The sequence below is a fragment of the Telmatherina bonti genome (genome assembly GCF_933228915.1).
Source record: "Telmatherina bonti genome assembly, chromosome: 4".
Classification (NCBI taxonomy): Eukaryota; Metazoa; Chordata; class Actinopteri; order Atheriniformes; family Telmatherinidae; genus Telmatherina; species Telmatherina bonti.
Window position 1 is genome coordinate 30,583,413 of NC_136622.1, and position 14,605 is coordinate 30,598,017.

The window sequence follows — 14,605 nt, forward strand, 5'->3', positions numbered from 1 at the left end:
TTCTGGTTTTTCATTGTGGTTGAACAATGAGTTATCCCAGCTCTAATGCACGCATCAGCAGATCCCCCAAACCCTTAAACTATTGCCAATGTTTTGTTCCAAAAGTTTAAAAATTGTGGGATCCCTTTGATGGAGGGTCTCTTCTGTGTGTCACTGCTGAGAAACTGCAGAGTGGTGAGGGCTCCTGTGCTGCTCTGTCAGATATAAATAGCAGTTCTCGTAGTGATTATAGCCCTCAGATGATTAATAGTGTGGATTCCTGAAAAAAAGATCAGCTCCTCCTCTCCTGCTCACTTCATCTGTATCTGCTGAGCTAATAACAGCTTGTGAAAATTGTTCAATGCTTACTTAAGAAGCAGTTTTCTACATATGGATTTCTTCGTGTATTAAAATAATAATTCCTGCACCATCTAGTGGTCAGATCCTTCCACTCTACAGTGCAGTCTGGAGTCATTCTTATTACAGAAATAAATAACGTGACCCCTCTTGGATGCAGTCATAACTAAATCATGCTCAAATCAATGTAATCATACTCTTGTGATTGTCACAAGCAGGCTCGCTCACAATTAATTGGATTTATCGAATGTGCACTTTTTTTTTTTAATAAGCTCATGAAAGAAGATTTAAGGCCGTTGCAATAAGACAGATACGTCATTCAGGGGGCTGCATTTGACAAAATGCTATTTAAAACTGTACAGGTGATGTAATTCAAAGAGTGACTGGGTGTTTTGCCCTATTCAGGAAGCAGGGCAACTGTCTGAATAATTCATTTGTGGAGACAGGGAAAACGATTAATTAAGAAAAGTGTGTAAAGTGGAGCCCTTTTTAAAGTTGTGCCTGTCTTTGCAGCTTCTAAAATTAAATATCACTCAGTTAAAATGTTCTGAAAAAGAGTGAGATGTATCAAAATCAAGCCAACATAGTCACACAAACAGACTGATGTAGGAGTGGTAGGCTGGAAGGGAGTGATGCTGTGTTTGAAGACAATTTCAACCTGCTTGACCATAAAGGTTTCCCTACATGACTGATATTATCAGGCATCCGGCTCGGCCCTACCTCATTAACTGTTGGTCAGCTGCTGATTTCACACCATTTAAGCTGTAACAACACAGCAAAGGCCCGGCAGCTCAGTCAATAACCACGATGGAGCAAGTGGCTGGTTAATGCTGATCGGCTGCAGGTGCTCAGTCAGAGCGAATAGTTTCGTAGTTGGGATCCAAAAGGACACTCTGTTTCAAGGATGAGAGCTGGTCAGGGATGCGTCCACACCTGCAGTCTCCCTGGAGAGATTTACCAGGTACAACAGCTGCTTGCTTCAGTCCAAGTGTTAGAAGTTGAAATCAGCCTCATTCTGTCAAATCAGAAGACTGCTGGATCCGTGCAGCATTTTTTTTAAAGTTTTCATTGTAAAACTGGTTAACCTCAATCTGTCATTTTTGCTAGCTGTGTGATTTATCTGGTGTAGAGGGCTTACTGTGTTTCCCAGCATGTCAGCCTTGCTTCATCCTGACTAAAGGTACAGTTTAAAGGACAAAGTGGGGAAATAGATCTTACATAAACACACAAAGGTTTATTTCTTATTTTGTGTGTGTGTGTGTGTGTGTGTGTGTGTGTGTGTGCGCAGATGCCAAAAAACAGTTTTAAAGATGCTGAATTTAGTCTGAATCTGATGTGAAACAAATTTTTTTTTTTTTTACTTACATTGTTAAAAATAACCAATAGCTGTACTTCATAAGTCTTTTATCAAATGTGTGAAGATTAGCTGAACTCAGAAGCCAATGTGGGGATCAGAATTCACAAATTTATACCACATTTCTCTGTCCATTCATAAGTCTTTTTAAATAATTAGTGTATCTTTGGAAAGTACATCCCTGAAAAGTACGTACATGAACATAAAAAAAAAAAAATATTCAGAAAAAATCCCCAATAAATAGATGAATGGTAACTGAGCTAATACATATTATATGTATTTACAATGGTTCCTTTCATGTCTTGGAACCATTATGCTGCATCCGATGGTGGTAAAGCAAATCCTAATGACATTATAGTGAGTTTTGCTGCTGCAGCAACTTTATATTTCATACTTTTTCTGTATACAATCTCAAAATAAGGATTAATCAGTTTTTCATTAAATTGTGAGAAACTTAAGTAATATGAAACTACATAAATTGATAGTAAAGTAAAGTAAAGAGTTTAAATCTGCTTGTGCAGAGAGCACAGGGGGCTAAAAGCAAAATGCAAGAACTTCAAATCCCACTGTGGGTTACTGTGGCAACAAATCCTTGAAACAAAGGTTTTATTGTTATTAATTTGGCTATTTGTAAAGGACCAGTGCATTAACCAGAAAGGTCTATGGTGAGTCATTTACAATAAAGTTACTCTTCCTGTTTTGGTTTTAGAGGGCAATATTACAACTAGCGTCACAAACCTTTAACTTTCTCTTTCCCCCTGCCTCTGCAGATGACTGAGGGCAGACTGTGCCAAGTTCAGCTGCTGGACGACAGGAAGCTAGAGCTGCTGGTTCAGGTATGATCCCATATCATGACAATGCATGCAAAACAATGGACACTTTTTAGTGTCTTTTAAATTAAATTGTTGATTTGCTGGTTAACACAGTGAGAAGTTTAGTAACTGAAAGAGAAAAAACAACAAGAAGATATTTCCGTGCTGAGCTTGTTGAGCCAGAAACAAAAGGAAAAAAAGAGCTGCGCTTACTTTCACTGGACAGCCAGAAACTTGACTCAACTTATCTTCAAAAAGGACAAACTGCATGTCAAAACAGTGGTCCAACTTGCATCTTGTATGTGAGATCAGTTATGGCACGTGTAATGAGAGCAAGACTAGCAATGCTGTAGAAAAAATGTTCATAAGTACAAACCATTGCCACTCTTGCACCAAGTGGCGCCGCAGCTTGAGTGTGTTGTAAAGTGTTTGACACAAGCATCAACAGAACAGTTCAGACAATTTAAGAAACGTTTACTGTGTAAAATTTCACACATCTAAATGTAAATCTCTGTGTGACAGCCAAAACTACTGTCGTATGAGCTCCTCGACTTGGTGTCCTCCCACTTCAACCTCAAAGAGAAAGAATTCTTCGGGCTTGCATTTTTTGATGATAAGTACGTAGCAGCATAATGTGTGTATGTTTGCAGAAAGCAACTTTCTGACGCTTCAGCTTGTTTGCCTTTGCAGTGGTCAGTGTAAATGGTTGCAGATGGACCGCAGAGTTCTTGAACATGACTTCTCAAAGAGGCCTGGGGCTATTGCCCTTAACTTCCTTGTCAGGTAATGTTTTTTTTTCCCCCTGCAATGTCCTGGCTCACCAGAAGGGGGCACTAATCTGCTGATATTTGATGTAATGCTGGCTGTTTAGCAACACCTGTTTGTAAAAACATGTATTCTCACGAGTCTTCACCATCAGTAGACTAAAGACAGCTTGTTCCTTCAACTGTCTGGTAAATCTACTTTAATATTTTCCAGGTTTTATGTAGAAAACATCACCCAGCTAAAGGACATCATAACAGTGGAGTTATTTTACCTGAATGCAAAATCTGCTGTCTACAATGTAAGTTTTTATTTATTTATTTATTTTTTATTACCCTCAGATTTAAAACCATATGTAGAAAAAAAGTATCCTGTTTTAGCTGTTGTTTTGCCAGCAGCTCCAGGATGACTCACTCTGTCTGAAACCTCCTCAGCCCACCAGATGTTGGCTGCAGGGCACACTTTTCTTACTCTGCTGGTTGGAATGTAAAGTACACATTGTGAGGAAGATAAACACAATGATTCATATAGTGAATAAACAGAGGTCATAGCAGGGCTGCACAGGGAATATTCCATGTTTTGATTTGGAAAGCTTTCTCCACACCCAACTCATATTCTCTATTTATTTTTATTCTCCTTGTCCGTCATGTTTCTCAGGGGATTATTGAAGTGGAAACTGAGAACGTCTTCAAATTAGCTGCAAATGCTTTGCAGGTTAGTGCTCTTTATAGTCTCTTAAACATTTGATTAATTGCTTGATCTAAAAGCACATCAACTAATAAGATGTTCTTTTTTTAATCTCCAGGAGGCTAAAGGAGACTATACAAGGTAAGAACACATTATGAGCAGCATGAGAAGTATTTAACAGCAGCAGGTTGAGTTAATAGTGAGCTTTTAGCGAAGACATTCAATAGGTCACTTGTTTCTCATGCGCAGACAACAAAAATCAATAGCGGTACTATGTGAGGCTCACCACAGAGTGCTGAGAAGCTTGCACCAGACAACTAATGAATCTCACAATGCTGATAAAAGCCAAGTATTGCAGAGCCAAGACACCTTTACAATGCACACAGCAGCTATCAGTTGGGCTTAACCAATAACATAATGCTGGCTGTGTTCAGTCATACTGCAGCTCTTTGTGCATGTTGCCACCTGGCTCTGACCAGCTGCAGAAAAAAAGCTTTTGTGTAGGTTTTTTTTTCTTTTTTCTTTTTTTATTTATTCATTCATTCACTCATCCATTCATGCATTTTATCATGGTAGTTTTCTAGTACTGAAAATGCAGAAGTTGCACCAAAATATCTCCCGATTGTCTCTTAGATTTTAACTGTGGGTTGATGAAGGGGCTAACTTGTTGAATATTATAATGACATATTCCAAATATTTTGTTGAGTTTAAAAAAAGATTTATGACAAATGAAGAGATAAGCTGCATTTAGTGAGATCATTTTCAGTGTGCCAATTATTCTACAAGTCTCTAAGATTGACACACCGTTCCTCCAAATTATAGTTCCTCATTTGTTGGTTAAATGATGGCGATGAAGAGCCATATGTGTTCAGTTGGATCGAGATCTGCCATTGTGGATGGGACCACCATCATCCTGGATGAAAACCACTCCTGTTAGACATTTTTCTCAGAGCAGCTTTGAAGTGATCTGCAGTGATCCTTCCCACTAAGAGGTCAGATGTAGCCAAAACCATGCCAGCATCCTTCCCCTCACAGAACAGCAGGGCCACCAGATGAAGAGTTCAGGTTTTTTCTTTAATCTGTCACATGCTGGAAAGAAGAAACATCCCAAATGCTAACATGTATTTTTTCTGTTTCAGCGATGAAAACACTCGTGCTGATTTAAAGAAACTTCCAACTCTTCCCACCAAAGTACTCAAGGAGCACCCATCTCTTGCATACTGGTATGCTTTGTTAGTAAAGGAAGAAATTACCCAGGCTAATTTCTTTAAGGTAATGCAGGTTGTTGCAGCAGCATAGCATTTACAGGGCCGGCGAACAGCTATAAAAGGTTATCAGCTGAGTCAAATGTTTCGCATGTGATCAATCAAAGTTGAATGGAAAGGAGAAAGAAAGAAATATGTATATTTTTATGTGCATGAAACACATCCTACCCCAGCTATCTGTCACTGACTCATTTTCATCTTTTTTTGTGTGACTTTGCAGTGAGGATCGAGTAATTGAATATTATAAGCAGCTGAAAGGTGTCTCAAGAGGACAAGCCATTGTGCAGTAAGTGCTGAATAACATTACGCATTTTCCTTAATTCCATCAGCACTAGTAATGACATGGTAAATTATATTAACTTTCGAGTTCATTAATCTTCCTGTCATCTACATTATACCCCTCCCCCTAACTCCACCCCTTCTCCACCCGCCACGCCTTTTCTCGTCAACTGATAGAAATCAATACCTTTCCCTCAGTTGCGGGATCAGCTTCCTGATCACAACTAAACCATAAGCAGCTGTGGTGGTTTCAATAAAAGCTTTTCTTCCAGGTATCTGACGTTAGTGGAGTCGTTGCCGACGTATGGCGTGCATTATTATGAGGTAAAGGTAGGTCTCGTCCAGTGACTCAGAGGAAATGACAGCTGTTGCATCTGGAATCGAGTCAACAACTCAAGCTGCGCTGTCTCTCCTCACAGGATAAGCAAGGGATCCCGTGGTGGCTTGGAATCAGTTATAAAGGCATCGGCCAGTATGATCTGCAGGACAAATTAAAACCTCGAAAGGTAAACAGCTTCCATACTCTCTTCGCTGCCTCGCTAATTTAATTGTGAACATTATTACACAAGGTGTCAGTGAAGGTTGCTTAACCAAGTATTACACTGCTGTCACACATTAGGTATGTTGATGTTTTTTTTTTCTAGTTATTATTCATGCATCAGCTCTCTCAGTCAGCACACACATAGTTTCAGCTGCAGCAGATGAGACCAGACTTGAACCTCAGCTCTGCCTGTCAGATCATTTTAGATGAGTTTTAGATGGAAACCATTTAGACAGTGAGAACTTGCTTTTCTTGTTTTATAAGTGCTCATTTAGCTTGTGAGTTAGCAGCAGAACCACCCATATGACTGATCCACCAGCGATGCTGTCAGTTTGTGACTTCTGTAGGAGGTTGTTTAGATGGGCTTGCAGACATGCAGCCATAGTGAATATTCCCAACAATTCTTTCCTTGCGTTGTCTTTGTCAAATGCTCTGCAAATGCTCGGTGTGACGCATACCATCTGCACCTGGTGTATCCCACAATTGTGCAAGAAGTAAGTTGGCTGCTTGGTTTGTTTTTGGGAGATGAGAGGAGGGAATAAGCCGGTGATGTGGACAAGAAGGGGGCTGGATTTGGGAATTATTGTGCATTTTCTGAGAACACTTGAAGAGACAAGTCTGGAGCTGACAGGAAGCGGAGCAAAGTATGTGTTTGGGTTCATAAGAAAACCTGGGAGAATTTAATACTTTTTAAGGATTTACAATCAACTTCTATTATATTGGTAAGACTGGATATTACACCTCTTTGTGTTGTTTGCTTTGAAATGCTAAATACAGATACTGGATCTTTGAATATAGCTTTAAAGTTTTATTCATTTTAAAAGATGGAAGAGGTTAAAATTCCTCACCTTCTCATACTTCACTGTGTTAAACTTCTGTCTCATTTGTTCCAACACTCCGTGAGTCAGTCGGCATGATTGTTCATGTGTGGCTTCTGTCAGCACCTGGCTGATAGGGAGATGGACGGCATGCACCATGGAAAAGTTCACACACCACAATGAGTCTTCATGTAATATCCCCCTGTGGGATTCATCTCACTCCAACACCTGCATTATTGCAGACTTGGCATGTCAGGCAGGCTAGACTGTAATGACAGCTCGTGTTAGAGTCTGGCTTCTTATTGACTGTCGGTAAAATAGACCAGCCAGAACACCTGAACCACTTTTAGTTTCTCCTGAAAAAATTGATCCCATATCAGTCAGGACGGTGTTGTTCTTTTATAATTAATGATTAGTAAACAGAGGTGACAGCAAGAACTTAATGGAATTTGTTGGGACATTGTATCAGACTTTCTCCTGTGAATCACAAAGCAAAATACTTTACTCTGACTAATCACAAATTGTTTTCGTACATTATTACCTCCAGCTTTACCAGTGGAAACAGCTGGAAAATTTGTACTTCCGAGAGAAAAAATTTGCTGTAGAAGTCAATGATCCGCACAGGTAAGCAGGAATGGAGCCTTTCTCATGTTTTATTCCTCTCTACAAGATTTAACATTGATTTTTTTTTTATTTTTTTTATTTACATCTGTGTGATGCAAAGTTCTGGTGAAAAATAAGTTGCTTTTATGTTGTAAGCTTTTTTGCACTTTTTTCAGGAGAGCAGTAACCAAACGCACCTTCGGGCAGACGGGCCTGCTTATCCACACGTGGTATGCTAGCCATTCTTTGATCAAGACCATTTGGGTCATGGCCATTAGCCAGCACCAGTTCTACTTGGACAGAAAGCAAAGCAAAGTAAGTGTTTGATATCAGACACGGACAAGGTTTTTTTCTTTTCGTTTTTCTTTTTTTAGACATCCTAGTAATCTTCTGTTTATAAATCTTTTAGGCTAAACTAGGACCAGCAAGAAATTTGGAGGAAATTGCCATGGACCTCACAGAGCACGGAGGGGCAAAAATGAATAGACTTGGAGATGTCGGCCTGAAGAATAACTTCATAACAGCCAGCAATGGTAGCCTAGTGTCTACAGGTTGGTTATGGTGACTTTGGTCCATGAAGCACATTATCTTGCATGTTTTTCCACATCAACTCACTGTTTAAGATTTTATTTTTGGGGAAAAAAAGGAATATAAAACACTGAGCCTTTTTTTTTGTTTGTTTAAAAATAAAAAAAAATTGAAGCTGACATATTTAAGACTTACCTAATGAACCAGTGTGTTGACAGGGTGTACCTGTCTGATATATGGGTGTGGCATTGTATGTTGGCATAAACAGACTTTGTTATGTATTTCCAGGTTCTGCCGACTCTGAAATGAGCGAGGAACAGAAGAAAGAAAAGCTCTCTGAGCTGAGAAAGAAAGAACAGGAGATCCAAGATATTTTGGCCAAAAAAACAAAAGAGCTGAAGAAGATTTGCCTCAGAGAGGCGGTGAGAAATCTCTTTAAATTACAGATCCTCTGCAGTGGCGCAACATGAGTCCCTTTTTTCAGTCTGCTGAACTCCTTTTATTAAACCTTGTTGCTGAGCGGCAGGAAGACTTATTGCCTCTGCTGTTACCTGCAGTTCATTTAAGTGTCCAAAGGAGTTATTGTGTTTGTGCTTTCAGGAACTAACCGGCAAGCTGCCAAAAGAGTATCCCCTCTCCTCGGGGGAAAGACCACCGCAGGTCAGACGGCGTGTTGGCACGGCGTTCAAGTTAGATGACCTTTTTCCCTACAATGAGGTCTGTATTGAACTAATGCATTACAATCCGATGCAGAAACAAGTTTGTATTTGTGTGTAACTTTGTAAAATGTGAGCTATGCAAAGTTAAGAATTTAATTTAGTGCTACATCGGCCAAAGTCTGATATATCATAAGAAAAAAGGTTGTCTAGTAATTAAATTGAGTTTTCAATTCAACTTTATTTGTATAGCGCCACTTCACAACAACGTTGTCACAGGGCACTTTACACACACAAATCAACATACACATCATTTCGAGCCAATTCATACATATCCTATAACAGAAACCAACTAATTGCATCGAGTCATGACTTCAATCCAATCCCCCATCCTGAGCTGCACGAGGCGACAGTGGGAAGGAAAAAACTCCCCTTTCACAGGAAGAAAACCTCCGGCAGAACCCGGCTCAGGCAGGGCAGCCATCTGCCTCAACTGGTTGAGGTGGAGAGGACAGGAAAGACAGATCAACATGTACAACTGCACTTAATCAGGAAGACCTGCGGGAAAAAGGAGAAATAAGTTAGAGACGGCAGTATTGGCATATATTTATACATTAATATATTAGAGAAATAGAGCGAGGTACTTCTCAGTGCATCAGGTAACATCTCCATTGCTACATAAGTAAAGGATGGCTAGACTACCTATAACTATAAGAGCAAAGAGCATAATCTGAATAGTAACAGCTAAATGTGTATAAGGGAGCCACATATTACATGTTCACTGCTTACAAACCTGCATACCTTTGTTACAATAAGGGGATTGTACATGGGTTTGCATTACTTCCTGCTTATTGGACGCCAATGCTTAGCTTGGAGGCTGTTAGATCACGTTTTAATGCACTCTGTGGCTTTTTTGTAAAGAAATACTAACCTAAATCTATATCTTGCCAGAAAAAGACTTATGTTTAGAAGTCAGAGCGGTGTTAACAGTATAAATCACCAGACTTAATCCATCCATAATAGCTGAGTTAAGTTTGAAACAAAACAGAAGTACACTTTGGCCTTCTGACCAAGCCTCAGAACATGATGAAAATGTGACAAATATCATTGTATACCACTGTTGTTTTTGGTCTCTTTGTGCAACTAGATTAAAAAAGAGAAAAAAGATTATTATTCCTGCACATAACTTCTTAAAATAGCTCGAACTTTTAGTACGTTGTGTCAACACTGAGCCCAATATGGATTAACTAAATCTGCAGCTGATAAGATAAAATATTAGCACTTTTATTTCAACGCCAAACAAAATTTTCAGTCATCAGAATTAAAAATTTACCACATTAACGGATGATCTCACATGTACTTTGTGAATGGATGAGTACTTGTCACTTATCCTGAGCTGTGTTTTGTGCAGGATCCCTTTCTGAGGAACCTGGAAAGCAGATTTGCTCTTCAACAAAAGATTGTGGAGGCAGCTAAAAAGCTTGCAAATGAGCCAGAAATTTGTAAAACAGTCAAGAAGAAGAGGAGAAGAAACTGTCTGGATGCCATGCACAAACTCCAACAGATAGAAGATGAGATGAACCAGTACAGAATCAAAAAGGGGAAAAAGCCCACACAGCGAGCGTCAGTGATCATCGCAGGTGAGCTGCAAGCCGACCCACAGCGCCCTCCTGCATCAATCATTTAGCCGTTCTTGCGGTGTACATGGAGTTATTTTCTCTCCTTCCAGATGAACTCGTGCGGTCAGACTGCAGCTCTCTGTCTAGTCTCCCTCTGGATGATGGTGAGTCAGACAACACATCCTGGCTGCGCAGAGATCATTGGACCGCTGCATTATTGATTATACTTCTTTTCTGTCTATTTCATATGAGGAGAAAAAGAAAAAATATTTTTATTGTCTAAACCTAGATGATTCAGATATTGCGGGTCAAAGGCCTCGGTCACGATCGGTCCAAGGTTCCCCTCAGCTCAGTCCAATGCGATCGCTAGGAGCAGAATACGATGCAGAGAGACAGGGATCTTCAGCAGGAAACCACCACAAAAACCACTGCAGGTAGGGAACAAAATTCATCCCCTAAACTATGGCCTAAAATCTTCATTTGAGTGCAACTGATTCAACGTGTTCAGATATTCAAGCTGACTTGTTCTGAGTGAAGAAATGATATCATGCATTGGCATAGCCTTCAATATTTGTTGTGTCATGTTTGCAGCCTCATTGCTTTCCTCACATCTCATCCCTCTTTTTTTTATCCTGTCCTTATACTGCAACCTTTTAGATTAGCTTATGATGGCCAGGAGGCTTCGCCTTACTACCAGAATCCAAGAGAAGTCTCCTCCACCCACAGTAGTCCTTTAAAAACCCTTCCCAGACCTCCTAGAGATCCTCGCAGCATGCCTCCCACCCCGGTTATGACCCGCAATGCCTACAGCAGCAGCCAGCTCAGGTGTGGTCTTCCCTCTCCTGCACTGCCACCCCACTATGGATCCTTCTTCCTGCTAAAACCTGCTTCTAATGAAATCCCTCCTTCTCCTCCAACCTTTTACTAAAACTTCCTTATAAATCCAACCTTTATTTTTTCTACAATGACCAAATATATTGTCTTATAACTTTCTTGCTCCTTCAAATACTCTGTCCCTTCTTTAGGTCGGAGGGGTCTCCTCATTGCTTCAGGCATCGCAGTGGAAGTCTGGAATCTCAACCTCGGTTAAGAAAAGACACCGACTTGGAGAAGCCCGTCTTTATCTTGTCACCAGCCGACCGTAACAACAGCACCGAGGTGCTAGAAGACTGCTCCTCCTACACCAGCCAGTCCAGTCTGGACTACTGTGGGGCAACTAACTCCCAATACAATACACTGGACTCCCGTACCTCAACCATGCATCGCCTTCACAGGAAGGTGGCAGCGTATGGAAACACTGGAAGCATGCCCAACTTGGTCCAGCACCATTCTGGTTGTAATTACTCATGTGAGACGTCAACACACGACGCACCCAGTGCCTACTACGTTTCCGAATACCCCTGCGCGGACATGGAGCCTTACACTAACGGTGCCTACGTGTATGAGAACGAAGTCGAAGGTCATTACAACGTCAACCCGTCCTACCAAATGAATGGCTATCATGGACATGATAGATTCAGGCACTACAGCAGCGACGGTGCAGATAGCCTTTCTCAGAATCCTTACGCAACAGTGAGACCGCCGCGGAGTAGAGAGGGACCCAGGAATGAGCTCTTGGCTAAAAACATGCATAAGGCTCTTGTGGCAGAGCATCTGAGAGGCTGGTACCACCGGAACAAAGGCCACAGGGAAGGAGGGAGAGGACTGGTGGGCGGATATGACTTTGACAGCGGCTCTCAGCTCAGTCTGGGCTACCAAACCATGCCAGCAGCCTTCAGCCACTCCAGCAGAACCACCTCTTTCTCCTCAGGTGTTATGATTTTTCTTAGCCATCATTATCATTAGCTTTACTGGCAGTAACAGTACTGTAATAACATATTACTATTTCATGTTAGAGGTAATCTTCTGTTTTGCAATGGTGACATTAAGATGAACTCAACTGTTTCCAAAAACAACAATTACTACAGTGCAGCTCTCCAACACTAGCTGAGTGTTTTTGTTGTGCCAACTTTCGCAGTGTCCTCAGCAGAGAGCGGAGGGAACTGGCGCAACCAGCTGGCAGTCGGCCTGACAGAGTTTGATACACCCGACTTGCCTCAGTACCCACAGCCTGGAGCTCCATCTTCTCTGTACAACCGCAGTCCTACACATAACAGGTGAGTGCTGCTCAAAGTCTGACCACCCAGATGCAATCAGCAAGGCACTAACAGTTTAATCATTTCAATGAAATTTTGCTCTGACGTCAATCCTCCCTCAAGGTTTTATCCTCTGATTGTTCTCTGCTGGTGTAATCTGTAAGCATTCAGCTAAAATGTTCTCATGAGGATCTATTCTCTCTCTCTTTCTTCCCTCTGTCACTGCTCGGCCCTTAACGCTCGCATGTGCAGAGTTTCTCCTGAAAACAAAGAGTCTGAGACAATACCAAAAAAATCTGAGTCAGTTGATGTGGTTGGCCCTGAGACCACTAGTACAGATGAACCGTCAGACAGCCAATCTAGCACTTAAGGGTGAGACCCAACACAGTGGGACGCTTTGTGTCGTGGTGCCTGTCATCTTCATTTCGATGTCCTATCTTCATTCATCTCTTACCTTTTTACAACTTAATTTGATCATCTGTTCATGTTGTGGTTCTTTATTTATATACAAATATACAATATATTTATATATTTTATATATTTATATATATATAAAATATATATTTTATATATTTATATATTTATAATATACAAATATTACACTTCATGCTGATAGGGCAAGAATGTTTGTACTAAATTTCATGGCAGTCTTTTCACTGCTCATTAGTCATTTTACTCAAAACTGAAAATTCCTTACTGCGGCACGAATAGCAAACTTAAGGTCCTTCCAAACCTTGAATGCCTCACCTTCATGTGATGATAAATGCCTAACAAAACAAACAAAGCAGTTCATCAAACTGCTGAAATATTTAATCCATAAAACACTTTTTAATTGATTTATTCCATCCCTCAATTAAATCTATATTATTAGTTTTGTCTTTACATATGAAAATGACAGTATATTTGACACCTTCTTGTGCCATTACATGCAGATTTCACCTGAATGGAGGCTACATGGGCATCCATTGAGGAGGACCAAACCAAACTTTGGCACAAACAAAGCCATGGCCTGCCGCACATGAAGGGGAAAGGAGCTGAAACCCAGGCTGTAGTGTCCACACACTCCTTTTCAGCCAGTAAATGCAGTCTTTGGAAACATTCTGTGCTTTAGGTTTTTGCAGAGCTGTCCTCGTGTCAAAGTTTGCTCTGAACACAGTGATGACACTCTTGAATGACTTTCCCATGTGCCTTGGAGTGAAGAATTGTACAGGCAGATGAGAATGTGTCAAGATGTTGCACAGTGCACTGCATTCAAACCATGTTGTGTATTAAAGAGGAAAACGTCAACATGTATTTTAACAAGAACTAGCTACTGCCTTATACAGATCAGTAGGTTATAGAATATTAACAATCATCTTTTTCATCGCATCATAAAAATAGTGTTAATAATCATGTGCACATACTAAACAGAGCTTAAAACATGTGACAGGACAAGAGCTGGTTTGATCATTAGAGCAAGTTTTGATGATTTTCTATTGATTTTTTAAATGTTGAATCAGAATGTATAATGTCAATATTGTTTATAGAGCCATTTGTCTTGGTGGTGCAGTGATGTGTTTTCAATGCATGGTGATGAAATCTTTTTTTTAAAAAGAAAAGACAAAAAAACACTGCCATAAAAAAAACAAAAAAACATCCACATATTTTTTTCAAAGATTTGTACAGTTAGTGTGTAGTAATATGTCATTAGATAGTACCATAAAATATTTTCCATTTGAAATGAGAAGGGGAATAAATACATGTGTGACACATGGATGTTATTGTCGTTTTGTTTGAGAGGCTTGAGTAGCTGGTTAACATGCCATTCAGGTCTGGTTTTTTATGGAATTATAGCAGTAAAGAAACAGTCTGTCATTTCAGTAAGATGCCTTAGTGACTGACCCTGTGATGCAATAAAACAATTCTCTTATTTGTGTGCTCAGCATAAAGTTACAGCCAGGCAGTTAGCGTAGCATTAACACTTGGACAAGCAAACAGCCTGACTCCAAAAAAAACCAAAAAACTTTTGTGCACTTCTAAAACACACATAGCCAAGTGCATGTTATTCATTTTGTCCTGGTATTGATGTCAGGAAATGCAAATAATGCTGTTTAACTACAGAATTTTACACTTATTTAAAAAAAATAAATAACTAAATCCCATGGGCTGCACTTTATGTTGTGAAGATGTTCTCATTTACTCAGCTGTTTCACTTTCCCAGTTCACAGACA

The 14,605-nt window shown here is 40.2% G+C and overlaps 1 protein-coding gene across 1 annotated transcript; it reads left to right on the forward strand.

The window, feature by feature from the left end:
* Positions 1–1,240: 1,240 nt before the first annotated feature.
* On the forward strand, positions 1,241–12,765 carry frmd4bb (FERM domain containing 4Bb; the record flags this gene model as incomplete). The annotated part of the gene is made up of 23 exons (XM_079239752.1): positions 1,241–1,297; positions 2,461–2,526; positions 3,025–3,119; positions 3,193–3,285; positions 3,481–3,565; positions 3,922–3,978; positions 4,070–4,092; positions 5,091–5,174; positions 5,437–5,502; positions 5,768–5,825; positions 5,915–6,001; positions 7,402–7,478; positions 7,634–7,772; positions 7,867–8,008; positions 8,274–8,407; positions 8,586–8,702; positions 10,053–10,281; positions 10,371–10,424; positions 10,550–10,694; positions 10,918–11,085; positions 11,286–12,070; positions 12,278–12,416; positions 12,648–12,765. The coding sequence occupies 23 exons, from the start codon at positions 1,241–1,243 to the stop codon at positions 12,763–12,765; spliced, it is 3,018 nt and encodes a 1,005-aa protein (XP_079095878.1).
* Between the last annotated feature and the right edge of the window lie 1,840 nt (positions 12,766–14,605).